This window comes from Phyllostomus discolor, chromosome 5 (genome assembly GCF_004126475.2).
Source record: "Phyllostomus discolor isolate MPI-MPIP mPhyDis1 chromosome 5, mPhyDis1.pri.v3, whole genome shotgun sequence".
In the NCBI taxonomy this organism is placed as follows: domain Eukaryota; kingdom Metazoa; phylum Chordata; class Mammalia; order Chiroptera; family Phyllostomidae; genus Phyllostomus; species Phyllostomus discolor.
Genome location: NC_040907.2, coordinates 149,709,026 through 149,734,136, shown reverse-complemented (window position 1 = coordinate 149,734,136; position 25,111 = coordinate 149,709,026). Strand labels below are relative to the sequence as shown.

The 25,111-nt window shown below is 50.0% G+C and overlaps 1 protein-coding gene across 1 annotated transcript in view; it reads left to right on the top strand.

The window, feature by feature from the left end:
* The window catches only part of TLL2 (tolloid like 2), a 128,231-nt gene that overhangs the window by 39,967 nt on the left and 63,153 nt on the right, over positions 1–25,111 (top strand). Inside the window, exon 3 of the mRNA XM_028513001.2 lies at positions 20,681–20,758. Coding sequence (XP_028368802.1) covers positions 20,681–20,758 — 78 coding nt within the window. The remainder of the gene's footprint in view (positions 1–20,680; positions 20,759–25,111) is intronic.

The window sequence follows — 25,111 nt, the reverse complement described above, 5'->3', positions numbered from 1 at the left end:
GACCCCGCTCCTCGAACCACACCGGAGGCGAAGGAGAGGCCTGTGCGGCTGATGCTGGGGACTTTCTGTAGGATTGTTTCTTCCCTAAAGAGTCCAGGAAGACCATGCTGCACACTCCCATCTTTGCAAAAATCTGGCAACCTGGAGAGGAAATCTCATCCTGAATGGATCTAATTTCTTGACCTTTGTAACCAAGACTCTGAAAGGGGAGATGGTGCTAATTACTTATTGGCTCTGATGGAAGCTGATGTTCCGAGCCTCGTCTATTCTCAGCCGCTGGGCCATGTCCATCTCTATTGAAGAAACCAGCCGTGCTCTAAATCCCCATTTCCTAAGCTCCTGCCATCTGTGTCGGCGTCTGCACGAGCCCACCGTGGGGGCATCCACGTCCAAAACAATGTGTCCGTGGGTGCAGGTCACAGATGCAAGCTCGGATGGCTGGCCTCCCTCCCCGGGCCTCCTCTCTAGGTGACGAGGCCCCTTCCACCTGGCAGGCCCTGTTGGCTCCTGGGGTTCTTTCTGCTCCTCTGGCCGTGACTTTGAGTGGCACACGTTGCCTTCACCTGGTCTCAGTGTCCCCGCCTGAATGGAGGGTCACATGAAGCCACATCCTCATTTCTTTCAAGCCAGTCCGAGCTCTGGTGTTGAGCTCCGGGTTTCAGTTTAGAAAAAGAAAAACAGGGAAGCAGAGGCCGTGGAGCGTGGAGGGGCTGAATTTGGTCGGGCACAGAAGGTCCAGGTGTCCCCGTGAAATACCCACATGTACTACCCAAGCTCCCGGGCTCTGCCTTTCCAGGTTTGAGGGTCTAAAAAGGACCCAGCCTGTCTCTACTCTCAACACCTTGTTTTAAAATTAAATGTATTGGGGTGACTTGGGTTAATAAGATTACACAGGTTTCAAGCGTACAGTTCTGTGATACATCATCTGCACGTTGCGCTGTGTGCCTACCACCCACAGTCAGATCTCCCACCACACACTTGACCCCCTTCACCCTTTACTGTCCCCCGCAACCCCCTTCCCTCCGGTAACCCCGTACTATTGTCTGCATCTATGAGGTTTTGTTTGTTTGTTTTTCTTTTTCTTCATTTGTTGCTTCCAGTTTTATATCCACATATGAGTGACATTTATGGCTCTTGATTTTTTTCTGTGTGACTTATTTCCTTTAGCGTGATATTCTCCAGATCCATCCATGTTGTTGCAAATGGCAGTATTTCATCTTTTCTTATAGCTAGGTAGGACCACAGCCTCTGTATCCTGTCACCTATGGAAGGACACTTTGGTTCTTTCCACGTCATGGCCACCATCCCTTTTACAAGATGCCACAGAGAGCCACCACTGCCCCCATTCTTACCCGAACACGATCAGTCAGCAGCACCCCTGGCCCCAGTAAAGAAAATTGAAGAAAAGACGAAGCCATGTCTACAAATCTTGGGGAACGTCTCCTCTGGAGGAGGGGCTGAAAGACTACCGTCTGTCAATGGGACTGCTGAAAACAATCTCACCGGAGAGCCCAGCCTGATGCTGGAACAACAGAGGGAGGCCCAAGGTGGAACAAGGACAAGTCACAGCTGTTGACAGTCGGACGGACACGGCAAGGCACACACTGAAAGGCCACCTGCAGTAACAAGGACAGGAAGATGTGTGGCCTCATCAGTGCGCGGTGCTCATCCTTGTCTCTGACCCTCACCTCTCAAAGGCAGGCGTGGGGAGACCACGTCTTCACAGCTCAAGGGGACAGGGTGAGTGGCGATGCCAGCAGCAGTTTCTAGAAGCAGTGGAGTGTAGAGGCTGAAAGCAGGCCTTAATATTAGACACAGTTAAATCCAGGACTTGGAAACACACTTTTAGCTACGAGGCTCTTGCATGGGATTATTTTCAGTGGCCCCATCCACAGAATAATTTTTCAGCCCCTCCTTCTATGGAGATGTTCCCCAAGCTTTGCAGACATGGCTTCGTTTTTCTGCAGTTTCCTTTACTGGGGGTGGGAGTGCTGCTGACTGACAAGTGTCCAGGTAGGAACCGGGGCAGCAGTGGTTCCCTGTGACATCTTGTAGGAGGGAAAACGTCCCCGAGCTAATGAATCAATGCTGGTTACATTCTTGCTGAGCAGTTGGTTGGGTTCAAGTCCATCTCCTCTCACATCGTGCAATGCCAAGTGCCATCTCTGTGACCTTGGGTGGCTTCTGCTGCTGGGGCCACCAGTTTGGAAAGCTGGAGAGGGACAAGAAGCTGGCAGGGAGCAATCTTTCTCATCCTTTCCACAGTCTTCTCAAGAGCTTTGGAGGAGGGGGTCCTCAGAGAATAAGGTCTTGGTGACTTTTTTCCTCTCTTAAGTTGACATCTTGTGGTTCACAAACCCCTTTGAGAATCTGATGAATATTGTGAGCACTTCTCTGAGAAAAAGGTACACACATACACACAAAATTTTGCTTTCAACTTCAAGACGTTGAACTGCTGTATGGATCCTAAGTTATGAAACTCTGGTCCATGGTCTCCCTTTCCTGTTTCCACACTGCTGAGATGTTCTTCCCGGGTTGGGCAGGAAGGCGTGGATGCTGGCGTCAGGCAGGCCTGGGTGTGCCTCTCTGGCTCCGTCTTGCTTAGCAGTGGGACTTAGAGTAACTCATTCCTCATTTATAAGATGGGACATTAGCACCTGTTTTGCAGAGGACACTGAAGAAGTGTGATAGGTAATGCACTTACCCCAGAGTGTGACACCTGGTTGGGGCTCAGTAAACAGTAGCCATCATGGCTGTCCCTGGGCCGGCCCTCCTGCCATCTCCTCTCCCAGTCCCACTTCTGCGTCCCAGACTCCACACTCTCTAAATGCCTTGGGATTCTTTCTCTTTGCAGCACTCTGCCAGCACCCCCAAGGCAGTCTCTGAAGCTGGGCCTGCACCCACGTGATCTTATCACATCCTTGGATTTAGATTCCACCAGCACGTGGGAAGTCTCTATAAATCCCCAACTTGAAGATTTCCCTAGTCCTCCTGAGTCAAACTCTGGGTCCCAAAGCTGGCTAAACAGAGACCTGAAAATAGATGAAATGATGGATCTTCTTTCATGGCAACAACGAAAGGAAGCACCGTGTCTACCATGTGGTGTGCTGCGTCTTTATACGTCAGCTCTGTGTGGTAGGCATGGTTCACACCTGTACAGGTGAGAGCTAACGTTCAGATGCACATTTGATCACACAGCTCATTATTGGCTGAGCCAAGATTAGGACTTAACTGTGTCTAATGTCAAAGGCCTGCTTTTAGCCTCTACACTCCACTGCTTCTAGAAACAGCTGCTGGCATCACCACTCACCCTGTTCACTTGAGCTGTGAAGACTTGCTCTCTGCACCCCTACCTTCGAGAGGTGACGGTCAAAGACAAGGATGAGTTCCCTATATTGATGTGGCCACACCTCCTCCTGCCCTCTGTCATTTTCAATGGCCATTCAGTGTGTGCCTTGCCACATCCACCAGGCTGTCACCAGCTCTGACTTGTCCTTGCTTGGTCTCAGGCCACCCTCTCTAGTTCTAGCATCAGGCTGGGCACATGAATGGTGCCAGACAAACACTTGTGAATTATAGGTGGGGCCATGAGCCTCAGAAGTGCGTGGTGGCCTCCTCATTTCCCTGCTCCTCTGCGTCCCCAAGAGGCCAGCTGGGATTAGGACAGTTTGTTAGCATGTGTGTGATGCCTCAGACCCCAGCTGGGAGTGGTGCCTGCAGTGGAAGAACGGCTCATGCTCAGGCTAGGCAAGCCCAAATCACCCTGTAGGGAGTGTCTGAAAGGGGCATCCTTTTGCCACATGGTCGGTAGCTAGGCCCTTTGCATAGGTCCCCAGACGGGAATGTCGGCCTTGGGCCGCTTCCACTTTTCCAAGTCAGAGAGGGAGTGGCGGCGTTCCGGCTCACTCCTCCCGGGCTCCCTTCAGCCCTTCCCTCCAAAGACCTGTGGCAGGGCCCCCCAGCTGACCACTCCATTTTGCCCCTGCCCCATCCATGTTGCCTTGGCTCCCACAGTTTAGAGCTTGATCCCATGCTGAACTCTGACTCTGGACGGCCCTGCATTCTCCCCTGTGTCTACCCCACAGGTCTGCTGACCCCCTGATACCAAGTTCGTGATTGGAGTCCCTGTCCCTCCCTCATCCCTTCCTTCAAGTAACAGATGCTAACTGGGGACTTCTGTGCTCCACATCAAGGACACAGCTGTGTCCAGTTTTCCCCTGCCGATAAGGAGCTGGAGTTCTACAGATGGCGGTGATTGTAGTCATGCTTTGGGCATCCCGGAGGAATGGGGCAGGCTAGAGGGGCGCGACCTGGGGTCAAAGCCCCCATTGGTTGGGGGGACCACCAGCCTCCCAGAGGAGGTATGGTCCAGCAGGCAGAACTTACCCCTGGAGAGAAGTCCCCAGGTGACAGCTATCCAGGCGGCACTGGTGTTGGGGGCTGGCCTGGGGCACAGGGACTGATGGAAGGCAGAGCAGGGCCGTGGGGAGGCAGTAATGTCCACGCGAGGGCAGAGACAAGCAGCATCAGAGGTCTTTCCTAGAACTCACAGGGAGCCCCAGTTCTGTGCTGCGAGCTCAGAAGGACAAAGCATGGACCCCGGGTTCTGCGAGGCAGGCCTTAGGGGGACAACCTGCTAGAAACTTTGTCTGGGAGAATGAGATAGGGACAAGGGTTAGACATTTAGCAGAATCCCTCGGATCAAAATTGGGGCCAAAGATGTGCTGCTGAAGCCCTCAAGTGCTGCTCCCAGACTCCTGTATCCCCCCACGGAGGACAGAGCTGGCTGGGTCCATGGCAGCAGTTGGCAGCTGGTAGAGGAGGGGAAGGCCCGGCAGTCATTCTGCCCATAAAGTTTTCAATTTAGTGAGATGATTTGAGATGATAAAGAGGCATCTGATAAAGTGCACATCTGTTCTTCGGGAAGGAAAAAAGAATGTAACATAAGGATTCTATCATCTTGCTCCCTGCGGCCTCATTCAGAGACTGACTTATACCTTGGACTGGAGCCAGAGTTCACTGTGAACTTGAAGTGCTGGGAAAAGAAAATTCACCTTTTGGTTGATTTTTATTATGACTACATCGGTCAGAATTTGGGGAAACTGGGCTAGGAGTCCCGTTGGAGCCACAGTGGGGCTCAGGGCCGGGTGGGGAAGGGGCGGTAACCACCCACGGGCACCCAACTGTCCAGGGAGCCCTTACCCCAGGCTCCTCACGGGCCCCCATTCTGGGAGCCCGGGTCAAAATTGGGAGATTAGCTTGAGAAACCAGGACAAACAAGAGCTTAGACCTGATATTCTAGACAAGTTTCTCTCAGTTTCAAAGTAGAGAATCCCACTCATAATAGCTCAAGTAAAATAGTTTGTTGAAGAATATATTCTCACGGCCATCTAAGACAGAAGCAGAAGAGCCGGCCTCGTGGGACTAGACTAGAACCGGAGAGAAAGGAACAAGGCTGGCTTCTCTTCTCAGGGCCCATGGAGTGTCTCCTTTTGGCTTTTGCCTCTTCTTTTTGCACCTGGCCTGTCATGGCCACCACGCCCAAGCCTGCATCACAGTCCCTCAACTCAAGAGTCCCCCACTGAATGCCTATGGCGCCTACCGACGCAGGGGTGCCGTGGAAGCCTTTAGAGTGGAAGAGATGGAAGTGACCTGGCTAGAGGGCTGACAGCAGAGCCACGAGGAGGTAGGAGGAGGAATCACAGCAGTGATGGCAGCAGGTGACAGGTCTGTGTCTTTGAGGCCAGGGAAGCATGAATGACGGAGCAGCCTCTGGTTTGCTGGGGTGGTGGGCGAGCGAACTCACCCCCTGGTGTGGAGGTGTGGAGGCAGTTTCCTTTTGGGAGAACCTGGTCTTGGAGCCAAACCTGGTAACCTCATACCCACTTTGCCATTTACATTATTTTCATGGGAAAATACGTTATGAGTTCCCGTCAGCCATCCTAACACACGGAATGTGGGGGCACAGCCTCCTGCGAGCTGGGCCCGGCACGGTCTCTGCCTCTCCGTTTCGGCCAGTGGAAGTATCTGATTCTATCTTCGCTCTCCTTTAATTGTGTATGTTTTGTGTGTGTTTATTGCATGGTATTCTGTTTCCTGTCCTTCATTTAAATAGTAGTGGATCTCTAAAGCAGAGTGAAGTGAAACAAACCACACTTAAAGTCTTTTTATTTAGGTGGCCCTCCAGTCCATTGCTGTAGCGTTAGTGACCTAGGGATAAGAAATAGTTGCTACCCTGGGTTAAGAGAACCTGTGGTGGATCTTTCTTTGACAAAATAAAGGGTGATTTATTCAGCCGGTAATCGCCCCCTAAAATTTTTGAACTTAGCATCTGTAGTCTTCTTAAAGCTCTGAACCTTCACTCTGTATTTTTTGGGCCACTTTTAGATGTGTACATTTTGTTACAGCTGGGAATCGACCCTTGTTTCAAATGCATCTAATACTCAGTAATAAACTAAGTTGTTTTTGGACAAAACTAGTGGCGCAGCCCTTCGGAGTCACCCACTGGTTGGCAGGCCTTGGCCACGGGACCTCAGTTTCCTTATCTCTAACATGGAGGTTTGGACTCTAAAATTCCTGAGGACCAAGAAAGACTCTCTCGATTCTTTTGCCAAAGATAATCCACGAGTGGGTGGGGACTCCCTGGAGGGGGGATCTGCTGCATGCATGTCTGATTGGACAGTAGTGTGTCTTTGGCTCCTCCCCCATTGAGCCTTGTGGAACTTTAGGACAGTCTGCTCAAATTGCATCGAACTTGAGAGCTTCCAGAGACCTCCAGGGGGCTCCCATAGGTGTTGCAGAAGTGTGGCTGTGGCCTCCCTTTGTTCTGTCTTAGAAAACAGCAACGAACACCAATGGGCTGGAGGGAGGAGGTTAAGAAAGGTCAGCCTGCCTCCCACAGCAGCCACGTGAGGGACACGGAGACACTGGGCACCAGTGACGAGTGGGCGGGACTGGGAAAGCCAGAGATCCAGCTTGAGGGGTGGCAGGAAGCCCTGCCGCTGTGAGCTTGGAATAAGCCCCCACCTGCTCCATCATGCTAACCTGTGCCTGATGTATATAGCACAGTCTCATGTCTTCTGGGGCTATTTACACGACATCCTTAGGTCATTATTTTGGTAGTTTCCAAGGAGGTGCAGAGAGAGAAGGTGATGATGGTGGGAGAGTTGCCAGTGGAATCTCATCCTGTCTTCTGGTTGTCTTATTTCCCAGTGGTGTCTTTCAGTGAGCCTGTATGCCCCAAACAGTGAGAGAAAAGTCCCAGCCTGCCTTGACACTGGACTTCTGATCTTTATCCAGCCCCTGTTCTGCTCCTACTGCTTCTTGCTTTCTGCTTCCCAGGTTCTCCGCTACCCTCTGGCAACCCTGCACCTTGGCAGATGCTGCCCGAGGGATTCCTGTCCTCCCTGACACTGGCGCCCCTAGAGGCCTGACTCTTCCACTCACGCTGCAGCGCAGGGGTCCTGAAGGGTCAGCCCATGAGCCAAATCTGATCTGCGGATGGGCTTTGTTTTGTAGTGCTTAAACATTTTTAATTTACTGACAATATTTAAAAATCAGGTTTCTCATAAATATCCAGAATTCTGACTTGAAAAGTTGGGAGACCATGCTGGTCCAGCAGCCCCATGCGGCAGGGATCGGTGGAGTTGCGTAACGATGGGTCGAAACCGGGAGGAACAGGTGCTCTGGGGTTTGCCACAGACCCCACCGCTCTCTGTCCATCTTTCCCGCCGACTTCTTTCACTCTGATGTGTCACTTGCCTGGCTCTCCAACCGCAGGCATTTGAGTTTGCATATTGGGCCACTGGGTAAGAGACACCAACTTGGGCCCTCATTCAGGTCCCCATGATGCTGGCCAGGCCACTTCTCTCTTCTCTATTAAGGCAGGAGGGCCCTAGAGCGTCAGCTATTGCCTGGTGGTCTGGAAAGAGATCCTTCTTCTGGAACCACTTGTCTCCTTCTCCATGAACTTTCAGTCGCTGGCAGCTGCTTGCCATGTCAGGGCCCGGGCTCCGGATGGCACAGGCAGAAAAGTACAGGAAAGTCAAACAGGACACTCAGTGTCTTGCAGGGGCTGGTTAATGGCCCAGCACATGCGCTGGCATCGAAACAGATTCTTTCTGCCCCAGTGAATCAGTGGGATAGAACTGTTAATGGGCATTAACCTCTCTGAAGCAAAGGGCCCATTACGCGTCACTGACATATGCCGTCACCCCCAAAACATTAGTTACCTTTGTCTCTCTTTACCTGTATTATCTCTTAAAGGGGAAGCCATTGCTTTGCACTTCTCCTTGAACCAAGCCGAATTCTGTCCTGAACAGTCAGAGGCAGGCTGTGAAGCCCCATGCTGTTCTTTCTGCTTCTCTCCTCTGGTTCTCCGGAGAGGGCTTGGGTTGGCCTTTGCCTGTCTTTCATTTCCTGAATTCCTTGCCACTGTTTCTGTGACCCAAGTTATGGGGTTTTCCCTTTGAGACATTTGTACGTCTTTATTGGTTATTTAGTCATCTGTGTAAAGGCCGTGTGATCAAGTCCTTCTAGGATTTTCTGTGGAGACAAACATGTGCTCTACCTCATTAAGACTCAGTTTCCTCATCTGTATGATGGAGATAACAATGATAATACCCTACCCCACACAGGTGCAGTGAGAATTAGCTGAGATAATGTATGTAAGCATTAGCCAATCAAATGCTTGCATATGATGTACTTGTTAGCATCTACGATGAACATCACTCGGCAGAGACAGGGAGGTGTTGTCTCAGTGCTCAAGGAGTTGTCTTGTGAGGACAGCAGGCTGGTTCCCAAATTATCATACTGTGGGTCTGGTATGATCAGGGCTGGGAGCTCCTCCAGAGCAGGAACTGTGTCCCGTCTGCTTTTCTGTCTCTGGCACCTGGTACAGTGCTTGGCACAGAGAGGTGCCCCGTAGAAGCTTGTTGAATGGAGGAATAAGTGAATGAATGAATGAATGAATGAGGGAGTGAATGAATGAGTACAGGGCCATGAGGGAGATGTAAATGAAGCAAGAGGAGAGGGATGGCTTCATGCAAGAGTTAAGCTTAGAATCTGAGCCATTTTTGCACTAAACCCATAACTTCGTTTGAGGAAACTCACATTTACAATATTTACCCAGTTCATCCAAGAACATGAAATGTCTTTACTTATGACTATTTTTATACCTTGTACATAAAAATGTACAATTTTCCTCTGTATAGTCACACACATTTCCTATTAACATTATCCCAAGTCTCCCACGTTGACTGTTTTCAATGGGCCCTCCGAGATTGCCTGTTGGCAGATTTCAGCATGCAGAATGGGCAGGTGGGTGCCTTTGTCACATCTCAGAGCTGAGTGAGGTGTTCACTCCATCTCTTTTCCCACATCCAGCTGGGCACTGAGTTGTGTTCGTCCCACCACCTGAAGAGCCCCCGTGAGCACCCTCTTCTTTGTCCCTATAGTCCTGCCTTTCTCCAGGGAGTCACCACATCTTGCCCGGAGAAGGGCAGTCCCGCTCCCACCAGCAGCCACCTCCTGAGTGCCTCAGGGAGGGAGGTGGAGCTTGCTTTCCAGAGGGTGTCAGGGAGGCAGGTAATAGACACATAGGCAAATCAAGGAGACCATGGCTGGTAATGAAATAAATGAGGCTAAGGAGATTCTCCTGGGATCTCCTCTTATGCATCCAGCTTGTTGGTCCAAATTTTGGTCTTCAGTGTCTCAGGGAAGAATTTAGTTGGTGTCCATCATGCTACCCACTTCCCGTCTCACCATCAGCCATGAACACCGGGTGCCTGAATTTCTCCCACCATGCCCTTCAAGGGCCCCACTGCAGTCACATCGTACAAGCACCCAGAAGCAACCCCTGCCAAAGCTTCTGGAAATCTGTGTGAAGGAGAGGCCCCAAAGAATCCCCTGAGGGCCTCTGAGGACCAGCAATTCTCCTCTATAACACTGCAGAACCAAAAAGGAGGGAACCCCACCGGAAGCGCTGGTGACAGTCATTGCTGTGAGGCAGCTGCTGCTGCTGCTCATACGTCCCCTCCTTCCTTTCTCCTTTCCTTTCTCCTGAACAGAACTGGGATGTGCTCTCAGACCCTGCCCAAGTTTTCGTCATGGGGTAGGGCAGAAACAAGCCGCCGTCTGTCAGGTCAGTTTAGGCATGTCCTGAATTGGGGTGGGGGGCCTGGGGTCTGGGCAGAGCTCCACTCGGGGGGACAGGGAGGGCCAGTACAGCCGTGCTCCTGGCCAGAGCCACGGCCACCCTACGGACATCAAAATAAAAGACGCTGAGGCCTCCTAAGATGACCTGAAGAATAATCATTAGCAAGATTATGGCTACAGTGTGCCAGGCACTGTATTAAGTGAGCTTACAGCCTGAGAAGTTAAATTCTGTTATGTCTGTTTTATGGACGAGGAAACTAGGGCTCGCAGGAATTAATTGCCTTGCCAAAGACCACTTAGGTCAAAAAGCTGTGCTACTAAGGTGGGCAAGTTGTTCCCTTTCCATGTTCTATTCCTGCCTGATGCCCTCCTTTCTCCACTTGTTACAACCCTTCATGCCCTTTAAGGCCATCTCCAGGAAGCCCTCCTAGACTTCCAGGTTGGGAGTGGGATCTCCTTCATCTGATTGCCCTTGCTGTTCTTTGTGCCTCATGGATGCTGTGGGTGGGTCAGCGTCTGGTTCACAGCTGCCTAGCCTAATGTGGAATTAACTTGATTCAAGGCAGGTGTTGAGCCCCGCCAGAAGTGGGCACCTGAGATGGCTCCAAGGGAATCCGGTAGTTCTGAGCTCAGCTGGAATGAAGGGGCTCCCCTCTGTGCCTGTGGGGGCCACTTTCCATTCCTGAGGAAGTACCCACTCAGTGTTCGAGAGCATCGGGCCTGATCCCTGGTTTAGGGCATGTTTAACTGTCTGTACTTGCCTGGGGCAGCCCCCTGGTGGGGTGGGGTTTCCCTGGGAAGGTGGAGAGTGGTTTGCCTGGGCAACTTCCTTGGGGGCTCGGGCTCCCATTCATCATCTGCCTCCTCTTCTCCTCCTCTTCCTCAGAGGCCCTGCCCCATCCTCTGGGCACTTCACACATCAGAGTACAGGCAAGTCCCTCTGAGCTTTCAGAATCATCCCTGAGATGCAGACCCAGAAAGATCTCCCTGTGAACCTTCATGCTCCTTTGTGGTCCAGCTGCCCAGAGAATAAAGAGCTGAGATTTTCCTGACCTTCTCTACTGGACATTTGCTATCGATTATTTAGGTTGAAACCCCCTCGTCCTGTATTATAAAGGCCATCAGTGGCGTCAGGCGGGCCTGGGATTGCATCTGGGTGTTGCTTCTTACTAGCTGTGTGATGACTGTGGTGAGTTATTTCAAGTTTTCCAAGCCCCTGTCCTCTCCCCTGTAACTAAAGGTTGTAATAGCCCCCACCTCACAGGACTGGGCTGAGAATTACTGAGAAAATGACCACGAGGCAGAAAACACAGCCCTCAGCACACACCAAGTCCCCGGTAAGCATCAATGGCTCCCTCAGCAAAGCTCTAGCCTTCAGTCTGGATGGGATACCCTGTCAGTGGCACTTGCAAGTCTCGGCCAATCAGCTCCACTCTCCCGGGGATCACAGGATGACGGCACATAACCTACTCACGCGAGTCTTGAAGTACATCTTCAGTTAATCTTTTACCGTTATTTGACATCTCACATTGTTCTGGGCGAGCACCACTTGGAACAAGGGTTAGAGAAATACCATGGCTGCGTACAGTGGGTGCCTTTCCTTCACCGACTGCTGTTGACTTCCCGTGGAGGCTCGGCCTACACTCGGTTAAGTCTACTTTAAGGAGAGCTCGAACTTTTTGCTGGAATTGTATTGCTTCGGGTATAAAATGTCTTGTCTCCACGGCTCATCTTTCGTCCCGTTCCGCTCCCTCGGACTTCAGAACAGCTTCAGAGTCAATGGCGATAACAGTCAGAGGAGTAACAGCGAAGTCAGCGAGTGCTGATGGTGGGCCAGACGTTGTTCTGTGCCTTGCAGGTGTGATATCTCCTAATGGTCGTAAGAACCCTATGAGGCAAATGCCCTTATCTCCATTTTATGGATGAGAGAGGGTAAGTGATTTGTTTAAGATCACACAGCCAGTGTGGTTTAACCCTAAGCAGTCTGACCCCGGAGTTTGTACTCCAGGTCCATCTTGCAAATCACTTACTAGAACCATCTGGCAAGTTCTAGGCTGTTATGTTCATGGTGCCTGACTACCACACCTGACATAGTCACTCCCTTGTACAGTCCTTTACCTCAGTGACTCTGGGCTTGGTCATGTGACTTGCTTTGGCCAATAGGACACTAGAAAGCAGAAGCTGAAAAGACATCAGGGCTCATTTTGGGGGGATGCTGCCTCTTGGAACCCTGAGACCACCCTGCTGCTATGATGAAGCCCAAGAGCCACATCGAGCAGAACTGAGGATCCAGACACGTGGCCCCAGGGGAGCCGTCTCAGCCATGCCCCGGCCCTTCTGGGCCATCCTAGCTCAGGCCCCGCCAGACACTGTGCAGCAGAGATGAGCTGGCCCCATTAGCCCCTTGCCCCAGTTCCTGGCCCTCGGAAGCAGAAGCAAGCATACAATACTTGTTTTTAAGCCACTTTGTTTAAAGGGATAGTTAGTGTGTAGCAATGAATGATGAAAACAGCCAAGAAGCCACAGCCAGGCCAAGGACGAAAGATATGGGCCAGATGTACAAAAATGAAAATACCTGATGTCCAGTGCTCAGGAGAGCCAGGTGAACAACATGTGCTCCAAGAGCATACGTAAGCAGGTCTGGTGTAGTTCAACCCAGAAAAATGGCGATGCAGGAGTTCGGGGTGGGTGGAAGGTCCAGCACCACGCAACGTGTAGGTATATCTGACTGCAGGCTCTGGGAACAGAGAGCTTACATGTGCATGATTGAGGGGCCTGCCCTGAGCTTCGGCCTGGGCGGGAGCACCCAGGAGCAGGAGCACAGAGGAGTCTGAGGCGTCCTCAGCCCGTGCATGACGCAGGTGGGGGCCAGCTGGCGGACTGGAGGGCAGGACCTCCGAAGAACCCACCCAGCATGTCTGAGAGAAGTGAGAAGAGGTTCTTACCGACTCTCTTGAGTTCCACCTTGCCAAGGTATGGACTCCTTAATTTATTCTTTCCACGGTCAGGACAGAAAATCAGAAAGAAAAAAAAAGATCAGACCACAGCTTTCCATCTGTGTAAACACAGCTATGTTTCTTTCCCATCGGAGAAACATAGCCCCAGCCATGTTACCCCGGCAACCATGTGCATGTGCGTGTGTGTGTGCACATGTGAACACACACTACCAACTGCAGAGGACGTGTGTTTAGGCAGAGTGTGTGCTGTAATCTAGTTATTTTTTTTGAAAATCTTTTTATTTCCTGATTCAAAAAGTAATATATTGACTAAAATTTGAAAATTACAGAAAATAGGTAAGAAAATAAAATTCATCCAACAATCACCAACCAGAGATGATTGCACAGTATACATTGTAGGTATTTCCACCCAATATTTTTCTTTTTTTTTTGTATATGCTTTTTTAAAAGATGGAATCATATTAGATTTACTGGAATCATACTGGGTACTGCTTTCTAACCTGTTTTTTTACTTATAATATGAACATGTTTCCCATTTAGCAAACTTTCTTCTAAAACAGTTTAAAAGGTCACAGTGTATCATTATATCATAATTTATTTTACCACTTCCTTATTGGGTGTGGTTGTTACATCTTTATTACAAAAAATGTTGAGATAAACATCCATTGTCTTAATTGCTAATTGATTCTTTAGTACCAAAATCTAGAAGTCATATTCTTGGGTCAAAATCATATTACCTGTTTTAAAAGACTTTGACCTGGCTGGTGTAGCTCAGTGGATTGAATGTTGGCCTGCGAACCAAAGGATTCCTGGTTCGATTCCCAGTCTGGACAAATGTCTGGGTTTTGGGCCAGGTGCCCCAGTAGGGGTCGAACAAGAGGCAATCACACATTGATGTTTCCCTGTCTTTCCCCACCCTCCCCCTCTCTAAAAATAAATAAATCTAAAAAAAAGACTTTGATACATTTTGCTAAATTAGTCATAAAATGTCATCAATTTATATAGCTTCTCCACCAGCAGTGTACAAGAATTCCCGTTCTGTTATACACTCACCAATATTAAATTACAGCATTAACAAAAACTGGCAATAATCTTTTAACTCATTTTCCTTTTTTTCTGTATCATTTGAAATTTGGCATAGATATAAAAATCACTTGGCATCGAATTACTTAGGATTACACATTGATTACCATCATGGTTGCCTGGTTCATTCCTGAGTAATCTGCTTAAGGGGCTTTGTCACTTCTTTCCTCATGAATAGTGAAAACCTCGGCTGAGCCGGGCGTGTTTCGCAGGTAGTTTTCCGAGGGAGGTGTGCAGTTGTTTCATTCACTGGCCTTGCGGGAGCACTTGTGCAGACCAAACCTGTGCCAGGGGTGGGGGTGGGGGGCGGCTGAGGAGCAGGGTTAGGAGCCTGGATTCTGGGGTCAGGAGGCCCTGCCTTGGAATGCAAGTTGAGTCACCAAGCTGGATGACCTTGGACAACTTGTTCCTGAGCCTCAGTTGTATCTTCTGTAAAAGAGGAATAATATTACATATTCATGGGATTGCTGTGCATTTGTACATGACAAAGGGCATGGCAGATGAAGTCTGTTTAAGACAGTGTGAGGATCAGATCCTGCGGGAGCCTCAGTGACACATCAGACCCTTATTCTCTTCTCCAGGACTTTTCCACTTGCTTTGTGCCCCCACCTTTATTTATTTTTTTTTTTGCTAGACTACTCTCCCCAAATGGATGTCCCCTTACATCATTTAAGTCTGTTCACATGTCGTCCACTCAGATCTTCCCTGGACTCACGTTTGCTGTTGTTCTTTCAAAAGCTCTCTTTTAATTTTTCTGAAGTGCTCAGTCCGCCCTTGCCCATGGAATGCTCTGTTGTTTATTGTCGATTTTCATCCCCTGTGCTGGGGCCCTGAAGGCACCTCAGGGGAAGCCCTGGCTGTCCCTGCCTTCGGGAACCCAGCACAGGGCTGCCCAAAGCAGGCACTCAGCCAGTAATTGCTGAATGAATGGACTGGCAATAAAGTAAATTTCAGGATCTTTACTGGAGATTACTTCTTTTTCACAGAGTGAAGCAAAGCATGTTCATGCTGGGTTTACCTCTCAGGACTGTAATTACTGTATGAAGAAGTCAGTGTTAACCTAGAAATAAAAAAGTCGAAATGAGAAGCAACACGTGTTCATTTGAGATCAAAGAATTGCAAGTTGGGAAGAACAGATTCAGGCAGAAGCCCAACAGTGATTCCCCAATGTGGGAAAGGGGCTTAGGGTTTCCGAGGAAAAGGAAGGAGGGGAGGTAGCTTGTATTAAAGAAGAGTTTCTTGGTGTTGGATGAGGTGAGGTTGGATTTGTACTTCATGGACTGGTTTGAAGTTCAGTCATCAGGCGAAAGGCTAGATTTGTACTTTGTTAATTGGTCAGAATGTCTGTCATTGGTGCGGTCTGGTTTTATTGTCCTTACAAACAGGATATTCTCATTCTTACTAACTTCTTGGAATGCTGGAGGCTTTGTGCAGCTTGGAAGATAAAGAAAAGCAAGGTATGCAGGGCAGTTCTCCTGAAATGGCTACTCTGGCCCTGTTTTAATATGGCTCCACTCACGTCACCTTTCACATTAGTAGCCGTGAGAGCGAAGGTTGTCCTGCCAAGGTTAAGTTAGCACGCGATGTGCATCAAAGGCTTTGACACCAGGCTGAGCTGGAAAGAACCTCAACCTCTCCACCCAGTGGCTGTGTGTCTCTAAGCCTCAGTCACCCTGCCTGTGCAATGGGAATGTACCCACCCGAGAGGGGCGGCTTGAGGATTAGATAGCATATGTGTGATACCTGCAGATAATCAGTAGTTAAAATGGTAGTTATTCTCGCGTGCACAAAACCAAAACCTGAGTAATGTTTGGCCCTAAGAATGAGGGATGGAGGGAATAATTAATATAAAGGTCTGTTTATTTATGAATTACCAAATTAAGAATATGAATTCATAGTTACTCTTGTTCAAATGGACAATATTGATCTATGGGACAAGGCTCTTCCCTCTTGGGCTTTGGAAATCTTTGGATGCACATAGTGGCTATTTCATTAATTGTGGTGGAGGGGCGTTGTGTGTACATCAGTGTCTCATATGACGCATATAATTAAGCCGCTTTTGTGTTGGGAGCGGAAGAAAATTGGGCTTTCCCAAAGAAAAGCAGCTTGCTCCCAAAGTTGCTAACAGATTGCTTCTTAATTGAACTTGGGAGGTGAATTATATGGTGAATTAGAAAAAAAGAACAACTCTGAATTTAGTGAATTGTTCCATAAAGGAAACTGTGGGATTGAATTGCAAATGCTGGATGGAAACATTTCAGCCTGGCCCCCGTGCATCACGGGCCGCTGACCTCCGCTGTGCTTCAGTGAGAGGGCGAGCCGCCGGGAGCTCTCTTTTCACGGCCTGCAGGGCATTCTTTCCCAGAGCCCAGCTGTAAGCCTGGGTTTCTTATGCAAAGGAGACGTTTGAATAAACCCCTGTGACTAATGAAATCTACAAGATTTTTGCATATCCTCTCACTGAAGAGGTAATTAACCAAAGATCAAATATAAGGATATATATATACACACACACATATGTAAAAATATTTTTGTCTTGAAATCACACCCAAGGCAAAACATACTCCCACACCCTGAGTCCCTGCCCCACTGCCCAGAATCTTTGTCTGCCTCGGGTTGTATTTTTCTCTTTCTTGTCCTGTGTGCCTGTTACTGCAGTCATAGCCACGGTCGCACCTGACTTACTCATTTGCTAGTTTTTACGGAAACAGGGCAGCTTTCCACCAATTTAGATGTGAGATATGACTTTCCTTAGTGTTCCGTGTCTGTCTCCCAGCCTTCCACTTCTGGAAGGGGAGAAGCTGGCTGGAAGAAAGCATCACAGGGGGATGGGGCTCCCTCCTACAGGGCTCTCCCAACATTGAATCCCAACCCTGGCTGCCTTTCAGGATCACCTGGGGAGCTTCAAAAAATCCCAAGGCCCAGGCCCTGCCCCAGACCAGTTAAAACAAGAGCCTCTGGGGATGGGACCCAGGCAACAGTATTTTTCTAAAAAGCTTCCCAGGGAATCCAAGTGCAGCCAAGGTTGAGAATTCTCACTGTTAGGAGAATATCTGCTTTCCTCCCTCCAAAGCTGATACAGAAGAATTTTTCCATCAGTTAGGCTGAGTTAGAAGTGATTGAATTCTCTTTCCAAGCAATGTGTACCTGACTCAGCCAGCCAGCCAGCCAGCCAGTCGTCCTTCAATCTGTCTGTCCATCTGTCCGTCCATTCACATGTCACATCTTTTTTTGAGCGCCTGCTCTGGCTGGGCAGGCGCAGTGTTGGCTGTTCATTCTGGGACAAGACCAAGTCCCTTTCTTCAAAATGCTGAAAACTAGAAACCAGGCTAGGGGGTCAGCTGAGGAAACAGGAAATCTCACTACCTTGTGTAAGAGATGTACGTCCAGGGGCTACGGGAGCTCCTCGGACCCACAATGGTGCAACTGCCCAGAGGATATGGTCTCCAGGCTGACGCTTGAAGGACCCACCGATTTTGGCCAGGTGAAGAGGTGGGCGTGGCCGTGGCAGGTGCATCAATAAGAGGGAAGTGGAAATCCAAGGTGCTGAGCACAGAATGGGAGTGGGGACAGTGGCAGAAAGCCCCGGAGCAGCAGGTGGAGGCGGCCAGAGGTGCCATATCACAGGGGCCTCATCAGTTCTGTTAGGAGTTGGAACTCATCCCAAGGGTTTTCCTCAGGGGAGTGGCCAAACCACGTTAACTCCAGGTAGATCCCAGGCTCAGCTGTCCTGGAAGCATGAGATTTGAGCTTCTGAGAAAGCCTTTCTAAGAAAAGGCAGAGCCTTCGGTCTCTTGCTGGTAAGGATAACAGAGGAGGCGTCTGTGCTATTACATGCCCATGGCACCAACCTCATCACTGGCCATGGACGCCCTCCCATAGGCCTGGAAAATGCCATGCGTCCCTGGGGCATAACCAGCCTCTCCCGGCGTGCCTTGTCCTCCTGGCTCTTCCCGGGTCTGAGGCCGAGGGGAAGGAGCACAGGTCTGGGGGTCAGGCAGGAGCCACCTCCTGTCATCACCACTCCTAACAATCTCTGTGCTCTCAAGACAATAAGTCACTTCACCTCTTGGAGCCTTGTTTCTTCCTACGTAAAATAGGGATATTTATGGCCCTTTATCATTGGGCTTTTGTGAGATAGAATTACAAAAGTCAAGGCCAGGAAAACATTTAGCAGCGTCCTTAGTGCGTGGTCAGCACCGTAATTGGCACGTGGTGAACACTTACTAACAACCGCCTTAGACATTTAGCTGCCTATTTGTTTATCGTGTTCCCTTCTGCCCTCCATCAGAATATAATTTCCATGAGGTCAGGGTAGAGTTTGTTCAGTGTCACATCCTGCACAACAGAAACAGCATCTGGCATGTAGCAGGTGCCGGATAAATATTTGTTGAATGAGTGAGTTCCTAAACAAACCCATGACCTCATTTGGTCTTTGCAACAGCCCATTCGACAGATGAAAAATACTAACACCCAAGGTCTTAGCCACAGTTACACGGCGGAGAAAAGACTGAGCTCGTCCCAGAGCCTCGGCCTCGGGCTCTCCTTCCCTCCACACATGGCACATTCCTCGGCTGGCCGGCAATTTTCATACCATCAGGATTTCCCCTGACCTTTAGCCCAAGAGGAAATGATATTGCAACTGGAAGAATACCCAGAGGGCTGGGAGCTGGCAGCGGACGCCCCGGCAGCTGCAGGGAGTGTGTGAGTGGATTCCGACTTGGCCAGAAAGGCATCCGAATGAGCAGGATGAAGGCATACAAAAATGTCAGCATGCGCCTGGTCCCCCGCCAGTGTCAGAGTCACAGGAGGGGAAGAGGTAGTCTGCCTGTCAGGAGCTGGGATGTGGGACCTCGGGGCTGTTGCTGGGGGTTGTCTGGGGTCAGACCATGGGGTTCCGTGTTTGGGCCCCTTCCTGGCCGTGGGGCATGGAAAATACTCTCAGGCTCTGACTGGGAGACTGTTCCAAACCGTCAGCTTCCCTGATGGGCTGGGCAACCTTGGGATAATCATTTTGTGTCTCAGTTTTCTCTTCAGTAAAATGGGATGACACTCTGTCTGCCACCAAGTATTTCTCCTCAGGGTCAAAGGGGATGTGGGGCACCTGCTTTGTAAGCTGCACATTTCTGAACAAAGGCAAGAAATAATTTTGCATTAGCAATTGGATTGTTCTATTGTTGCTTTGGTGTGGATTCTTATGTATAATAGTCTCTCAGGGACACCGGTTTTGATCTCAGATCCGCTTCCTGGTGTCACTACACCCAGATGTTCAAACCTCAAATGCAGGAGTCCGTGGTGGCCCTCCTCAGTCCCATCAGCCTCTCGTGTTGCTCTGCCTCCAGCTCCACCTCTAGGGCGGCAGGCCTCCCGCAGCCCATTGCACTGTCCAGCCCGCCTCACCGCTCCCTCTGCTCTGGACCTTCACCAGGCTCCTCACTGATCACCCGGCTTTCTCTTCTCCCTGCCAGAGAGATCTTAGTAAAACAGATTAAAACACCCCTCTGTCCCTCTCCTGCTTTAGACCCTGTCCTCCTGGCCACCGTGGTCAGTGCCTCCATGGGGCAAGCCTCTTCCTGGTCCAGGTTCTTGCCCACCCTGCCTTCTGCTGGGAGGCACTGACCACGTGTCGCCTCCCTGGAAGGGCCATTTCCAGCCACCTTCTAAGCAGCTGCTCTGCCACATACTGAGTTGGCTCTTCAGAGCATTTTCCGAACCTGCGATGATCTTCTTCATTTTCTTACTTACTGTTTATTGTCCACGCATTTAGGGTATACACACTTGTTTGCCATGTTCATTGCTGGGTCCCTAGTGCTGGAACTGCACTTGACTCACAGTGGGTCTAATAATAATAATTTGTAGTTGACCGTGTTCCTCGTGGGGATGGATAGGAACCGGCTTATAGACCATGGCTCCTAGCAAGCAAATGCAAGCGGCACTGTCCTTGAGTGAGGCGGTGTCTACAGAATCTGATTCACAAAGTAAACAGCAATTTCTAGAAGGAGACTCACCCCAGAGAGGGCAGCAGACGCCTCCTTAAGCCACGGCAGCAGGAACTGACCACAGGACGTATTCAGAAGCGGCATGGCGGACATCTCTGCGTGCTCCGCAGCAGGGCGGTGCGTCCTGTCTGCCTCTGGGCTTTCTTGGGGGGGGGGGGGGGGGGCGCGGTCAGGAAGCTGACTTTTAGGGATTTATCTATTTGTATATTTGACTTCAAGTGCTCTTAAGCTGATTAAGGAGAATAATATTTTTATAACTTCTGAATTACGTATGTGGTTATAAAACAAAAAAGCAGGTTCTTTTCTGCCCTAGTGTCTGGAACAGGTCCTGGCAGGTGCTCAGTAAACCTTTGCTGAGCACACCTGTACTGCCCAACCCGTGCTGGCGATTCTGCTCCTCCCCCAGGGGACCAGGTTATCCCCCTCAGCTCCTGCTGCTGGTGCAGAGAAGGCCGAGTGTCCTCACATTTCTCTTCCTTCCTGCAGGTGGCCTTGAAGAACAGTCATTCGAGAGCTGGTCGAATGCTACAGCCACGAATGCCAGCAGCCAGGAAGCTAGAAAGGGTAACGTGAGGCCTTACCAGGCCTTTGGGTGCTTTTTTTTGTTTTTGAAAAATTGTAAATTTCACATAACACACAATTGACCATTTTAATGTGTACAATTGAGTGGCGTTACGTGCATTCACAATGTTGTGCAGCCGTCACCATTGTCTAGATCCGGATTGTTTCCAACACCCCCCCAGGAGACTCCATACCCACTAAGGAGTGAGTCACTCCTCATCTCCCCACCCCCGCCACCCTGGCTTTGGGAACCTCTCTACCTGCTATGTTAGTGGGCTAAGAAGGACTGAAATCTGGGCATGAGGGAAGGTGCCCTTTTGTTGAGTGGGGTGGGCTGGCTGCCAGAGAAGGAGACGGAAGGGTGGTATTTGGTTGCTCAGAGACTGTATGGTCTTCTGTGAAACTCTGCAATCTGCACTTGACCTTTCTCTCTAGAGCTTGTGAGTTGAAGCCCCTAAGGGATGAGAGGAGGGATGAAGAAGCTTGGGGAACTAGGGGTCTGACAGAACAAGTGGCCATGGGAGGCAAGGAAGGGAAATAAAGCTGGGCTGCAGGCTAGGGAGGGAGGTGTAGCCTGGAGAAGCCTTGGGCTGTTGGAGGAGGGGGCAGGTGAGGTTGTCGGTCTCGGTGAGCAAGGCCACCTATCAGCAGAATCAGCAGGTACCCACCTGGAAGTACCACCACCTCCCGGCTGGGCGACAATGCTCAGACACAGGAGTGCTCACTGTGTTCTGAGATTCTAGAAGATTCTAGAGTCTCCGAGCCGGGAGATTATGGGAAGGTGTCTCACTTTTGGAAAAGCTTTCCTGGCTCGGAAGCTGTGCTGGAGGAGGGAGGCTGCTGCCTTCAGTCCGCCTGCGTCCTGTGGGAATCGGGGCTCGCGGCTGGCCCTGGCGTTTCTTCCACGTACAATTAACACAGAGCAAAACGGGTAACTTTGAAATGCCACAATCCTGTGTTTCGGGGATGACTCTGTAGGGGTGAAACAGAAATCATTATTCACTTTATTCTGTATTTTTGCTTTAATGTTATTCTATATTTCATACATACGCGTGTGCAAATGTGGTAACATAATTACATAGTTTACTGTCTTTCTTTCTTCTCCCTTTAATTTAGCTACCTCCTTCACTTTCTTTCTGCTATTACCCCTCTATCCTTTCCCAGGTAATGCATACGAATGACCTTGTATGCATGCTTTTGTGTTTGTCTCCATACACATACGTTCACATATACATTTGTGTAGAGATATACACATACATACATATAAACATATATATATAGCTATAAGGTTTGTCATTTAAAAAAATAGGATCCTATTTGAAACATGTTTTTTACGTATTATGTGTTTCTCACTCATCAATGTCTTAGGTAAATCCCTCTAAGGCACTTGTTATACCTTCAGTTTATTCTTTCGAATAGTTGCAAAGTATTCCTGGTATGAATGGACAGTAATTTATTCAACCGTTTCTTTTATCAATTCATATTCACTTCACTTCAATGTTTTGCCATCATGAACAATGTTGCTAGAATGCATTTCAAAAGGTGTAATCATTCATGTTTCCATAGCAACTTAAAGCCATGCCCCTCTCCCCATATCCTGTCTAACGCTAGGTACGATCAGTATTTGCAATGATGTAAAGGGTAGCTAATTATTACTTAATTTGTATTTCTGTGACTGCTGATGACTTTGAGCCTCTTTTCCTACCTTGGCCGGTGATTTGGGTGTGCATTTCTATAACTCACATTTTCCTGATTTTTGCCCATTTTTTGGGCTGGGTTTCTGACCCCTCTGTTATCAGTTTGGCCTCTTTTAGAGGGAGGCAGATCCTTTCGTTCCCATGCCCCTCCCCCACCATTTGACAAACATGCTTTCGTTTCTCGGTCACACGGTTTGTTTCCGGGCCCGTGTGCAAGGCCCCCTTTAAAACCTGCGTTTACCCACCTTGCTTACTCAGGCACTTTGACTCACACCTTTTCAGCCTCCCCAGGCAGCTGACAGACTCAGTGGCACTTCCTTTTGGCCACAGAGGACCAGCACGTCACGGTGAAAACGGGGCAAAGGTGTGGGAATGGAACCAGAGGGGCTTGTCCTCACACTGCAGTGCGGTGGGTGCCAGACCTGTTTTTCCTTCCTGATTTAAGTGATCTGCCGTTGCACAAAAACTGCCCCCAAACTTAGCACCTTTGAATAGTGACTTGTCTTTCGTGGTCCTGCGGGCTGACCGGGCTCAGTGACGTGGTTCTTCGGCTGACATCGGCTGAGCTCACTCACGTGACTGCCTTCAGCTGGAAGCTGGGCTGAGCTGGGAGGTCCAGAAAAGCTTTAGTCGCTGCCCTGGTGCTCCAGTGACCTCCACGTGGCTCCTCTCTCCGAGTGGGCTTTCGCCACTTAGTTGTCTAACCTGAGGCTGTTTTTATAGCATGGCAGCTGGCTTCCCAGAGGGAGGAAGCAGAAGCCATCAGTGGACTTCAAGCCTAGACTCAGAATTCCCCAAATGCTACTCCTGTCACATCCTATTGGTCACAACCAGCCAAAGTCCAGCCCAGGTTCAAGGAGAAGAAAACAGATTCCACCCCTAATGCGAGAAGTGGCGGGAGCTCAGAGGGGTGACAGGACTTGCTGGTGGCCATATTTGGAGACCATCTGCCACCTTCCCTCATTGCCTCTTACCTGTTCACTGGCAATAAACATTGTCAGGGTTTTTAATTTTTACTAGTTTATTGGGTGTAAAATGACCCAATAAACTTGGACGGTCCGACACACTTCAGTTTGCATCTCAGCTCAGCCATTTAGTAGCTGTGACCTTGGCTACGTTACCTAACTCCTCATAGGAGATTTGGAGAGAATTAGAAATAATGTTTATGCAAACTGCAGAGCCGAGTGTCCGTTATGTAAAAGATACTTCACGAATGTAGCACCTCCACCTCTTTACCTCCACCTCTGAGAATTATGTTTTCCAGCACCGAGAGTGCGTCGTCCACCTCTGGACTGGGATCCCACAGCTGCTGCACAGCTGCACAGAAACATGATTAAGAGGAACAGGAAGGAACAAGGCCGCTGCAGCCCATTAAAATTCTGCCTCTGGTGGGGTTGCGCACAGTACCCACCCTGCAGCCTCTGGGTTTCTAGGGGATGACGCCAGTGCTTCCTCATCCAGCATGTCCCACAGCACGACAGGCTGGCTGAGCCCACAGTCTGCAGCCCCTCAAATGACCCCGGTTTGTTTGAAGAGGACAGTGTCAAGGTTAGGCCAGTCCTCCACTCTGTATTGCAGCCACAGATGAGCGGGTCTTCAAGCATCCAGGGCAGTCCTGAGGGAGGAGACCCCAAAGGGGAGGCGAGGGCAGGCTGTTCTAGCCTGTCCCCTCAGCCTCCTCACCCCATCCTCCCTCCTCGACACCGTCAGGCCCCAGTCTCATTCGAATTCAAGATAAGGTGCGTTATGTCCATCTCAGATTCCCCTTTAATCGCACCCCACCCCCTTCTGCCACCCCCAGAAGAAGAGACCGCCCAGCAGGAGAAAGGATCTGAGGGAAGCCTTGGCCCGCTGTCTTTGCAGCCAGTTTATTTCCTGGCATTATGTGGCTCCTGTCAGCCCTGACGGTGGGATTTGTGCTTCCAGCTCTGGGGAGGGCTGAGGGGCTCGGGGGACTGTGTACTGCACGTCCCCTGGGCAGACCGTTGGGCCTCTGGAGCCTCCCTCCCCTGGGGATGGGGGCTCAGCCTGTGTTTCCCTTCGGGGGCTGATAATGGGATTAAGGGGATGGAGAGTGTAACTCCTCCGAGAATGAAGCTGTGACTGTTTTGCTAGAGCTGGATTTCCAGAACAGCATTCCTGGTGGAGAGTGGACCTTTCATTTTCAGTAACAGCCCCTATGGGCTTTGCGCTGAAGCGAATGATAATGGAATCTGGTGGCACCAGAAAACAGGGAATCGCACGAACTGGGGCGCAAAGCCCTGCGCCGAACCGAACCCCTGAAGGTCACTTGTCAGCGTATCTGGGTGTAACTGCTCAGTCTAACTTTAGGCATTCTTTCTAGCTGGTCCCCAAAGGCAGACCTTGACAGTCCTGCGGCTCGCCCTGAGCCCTCACCACGGCGGGTGTGAGACACTCATTACCTGGTTCGTTGCCGGCAGCGGCACCGTGATGCAGGAAGGGAGGCTCAGGCGAGGGTGGCTCCTCCGAGGCCCCAGAGGAAGCGAATGGCAGCCTTTACCCCGAGTCTAAGTCCCTGCTACCCCAAGCCCCTTGCTCTTAACCTCCAGACTGTCAGTGATTCTCAAACTAGCCTGCACTTTTGAAATCACCTGGGGAGCTTTAAAAACTGCAGACACCTTGACTCCACTCTAGGCCC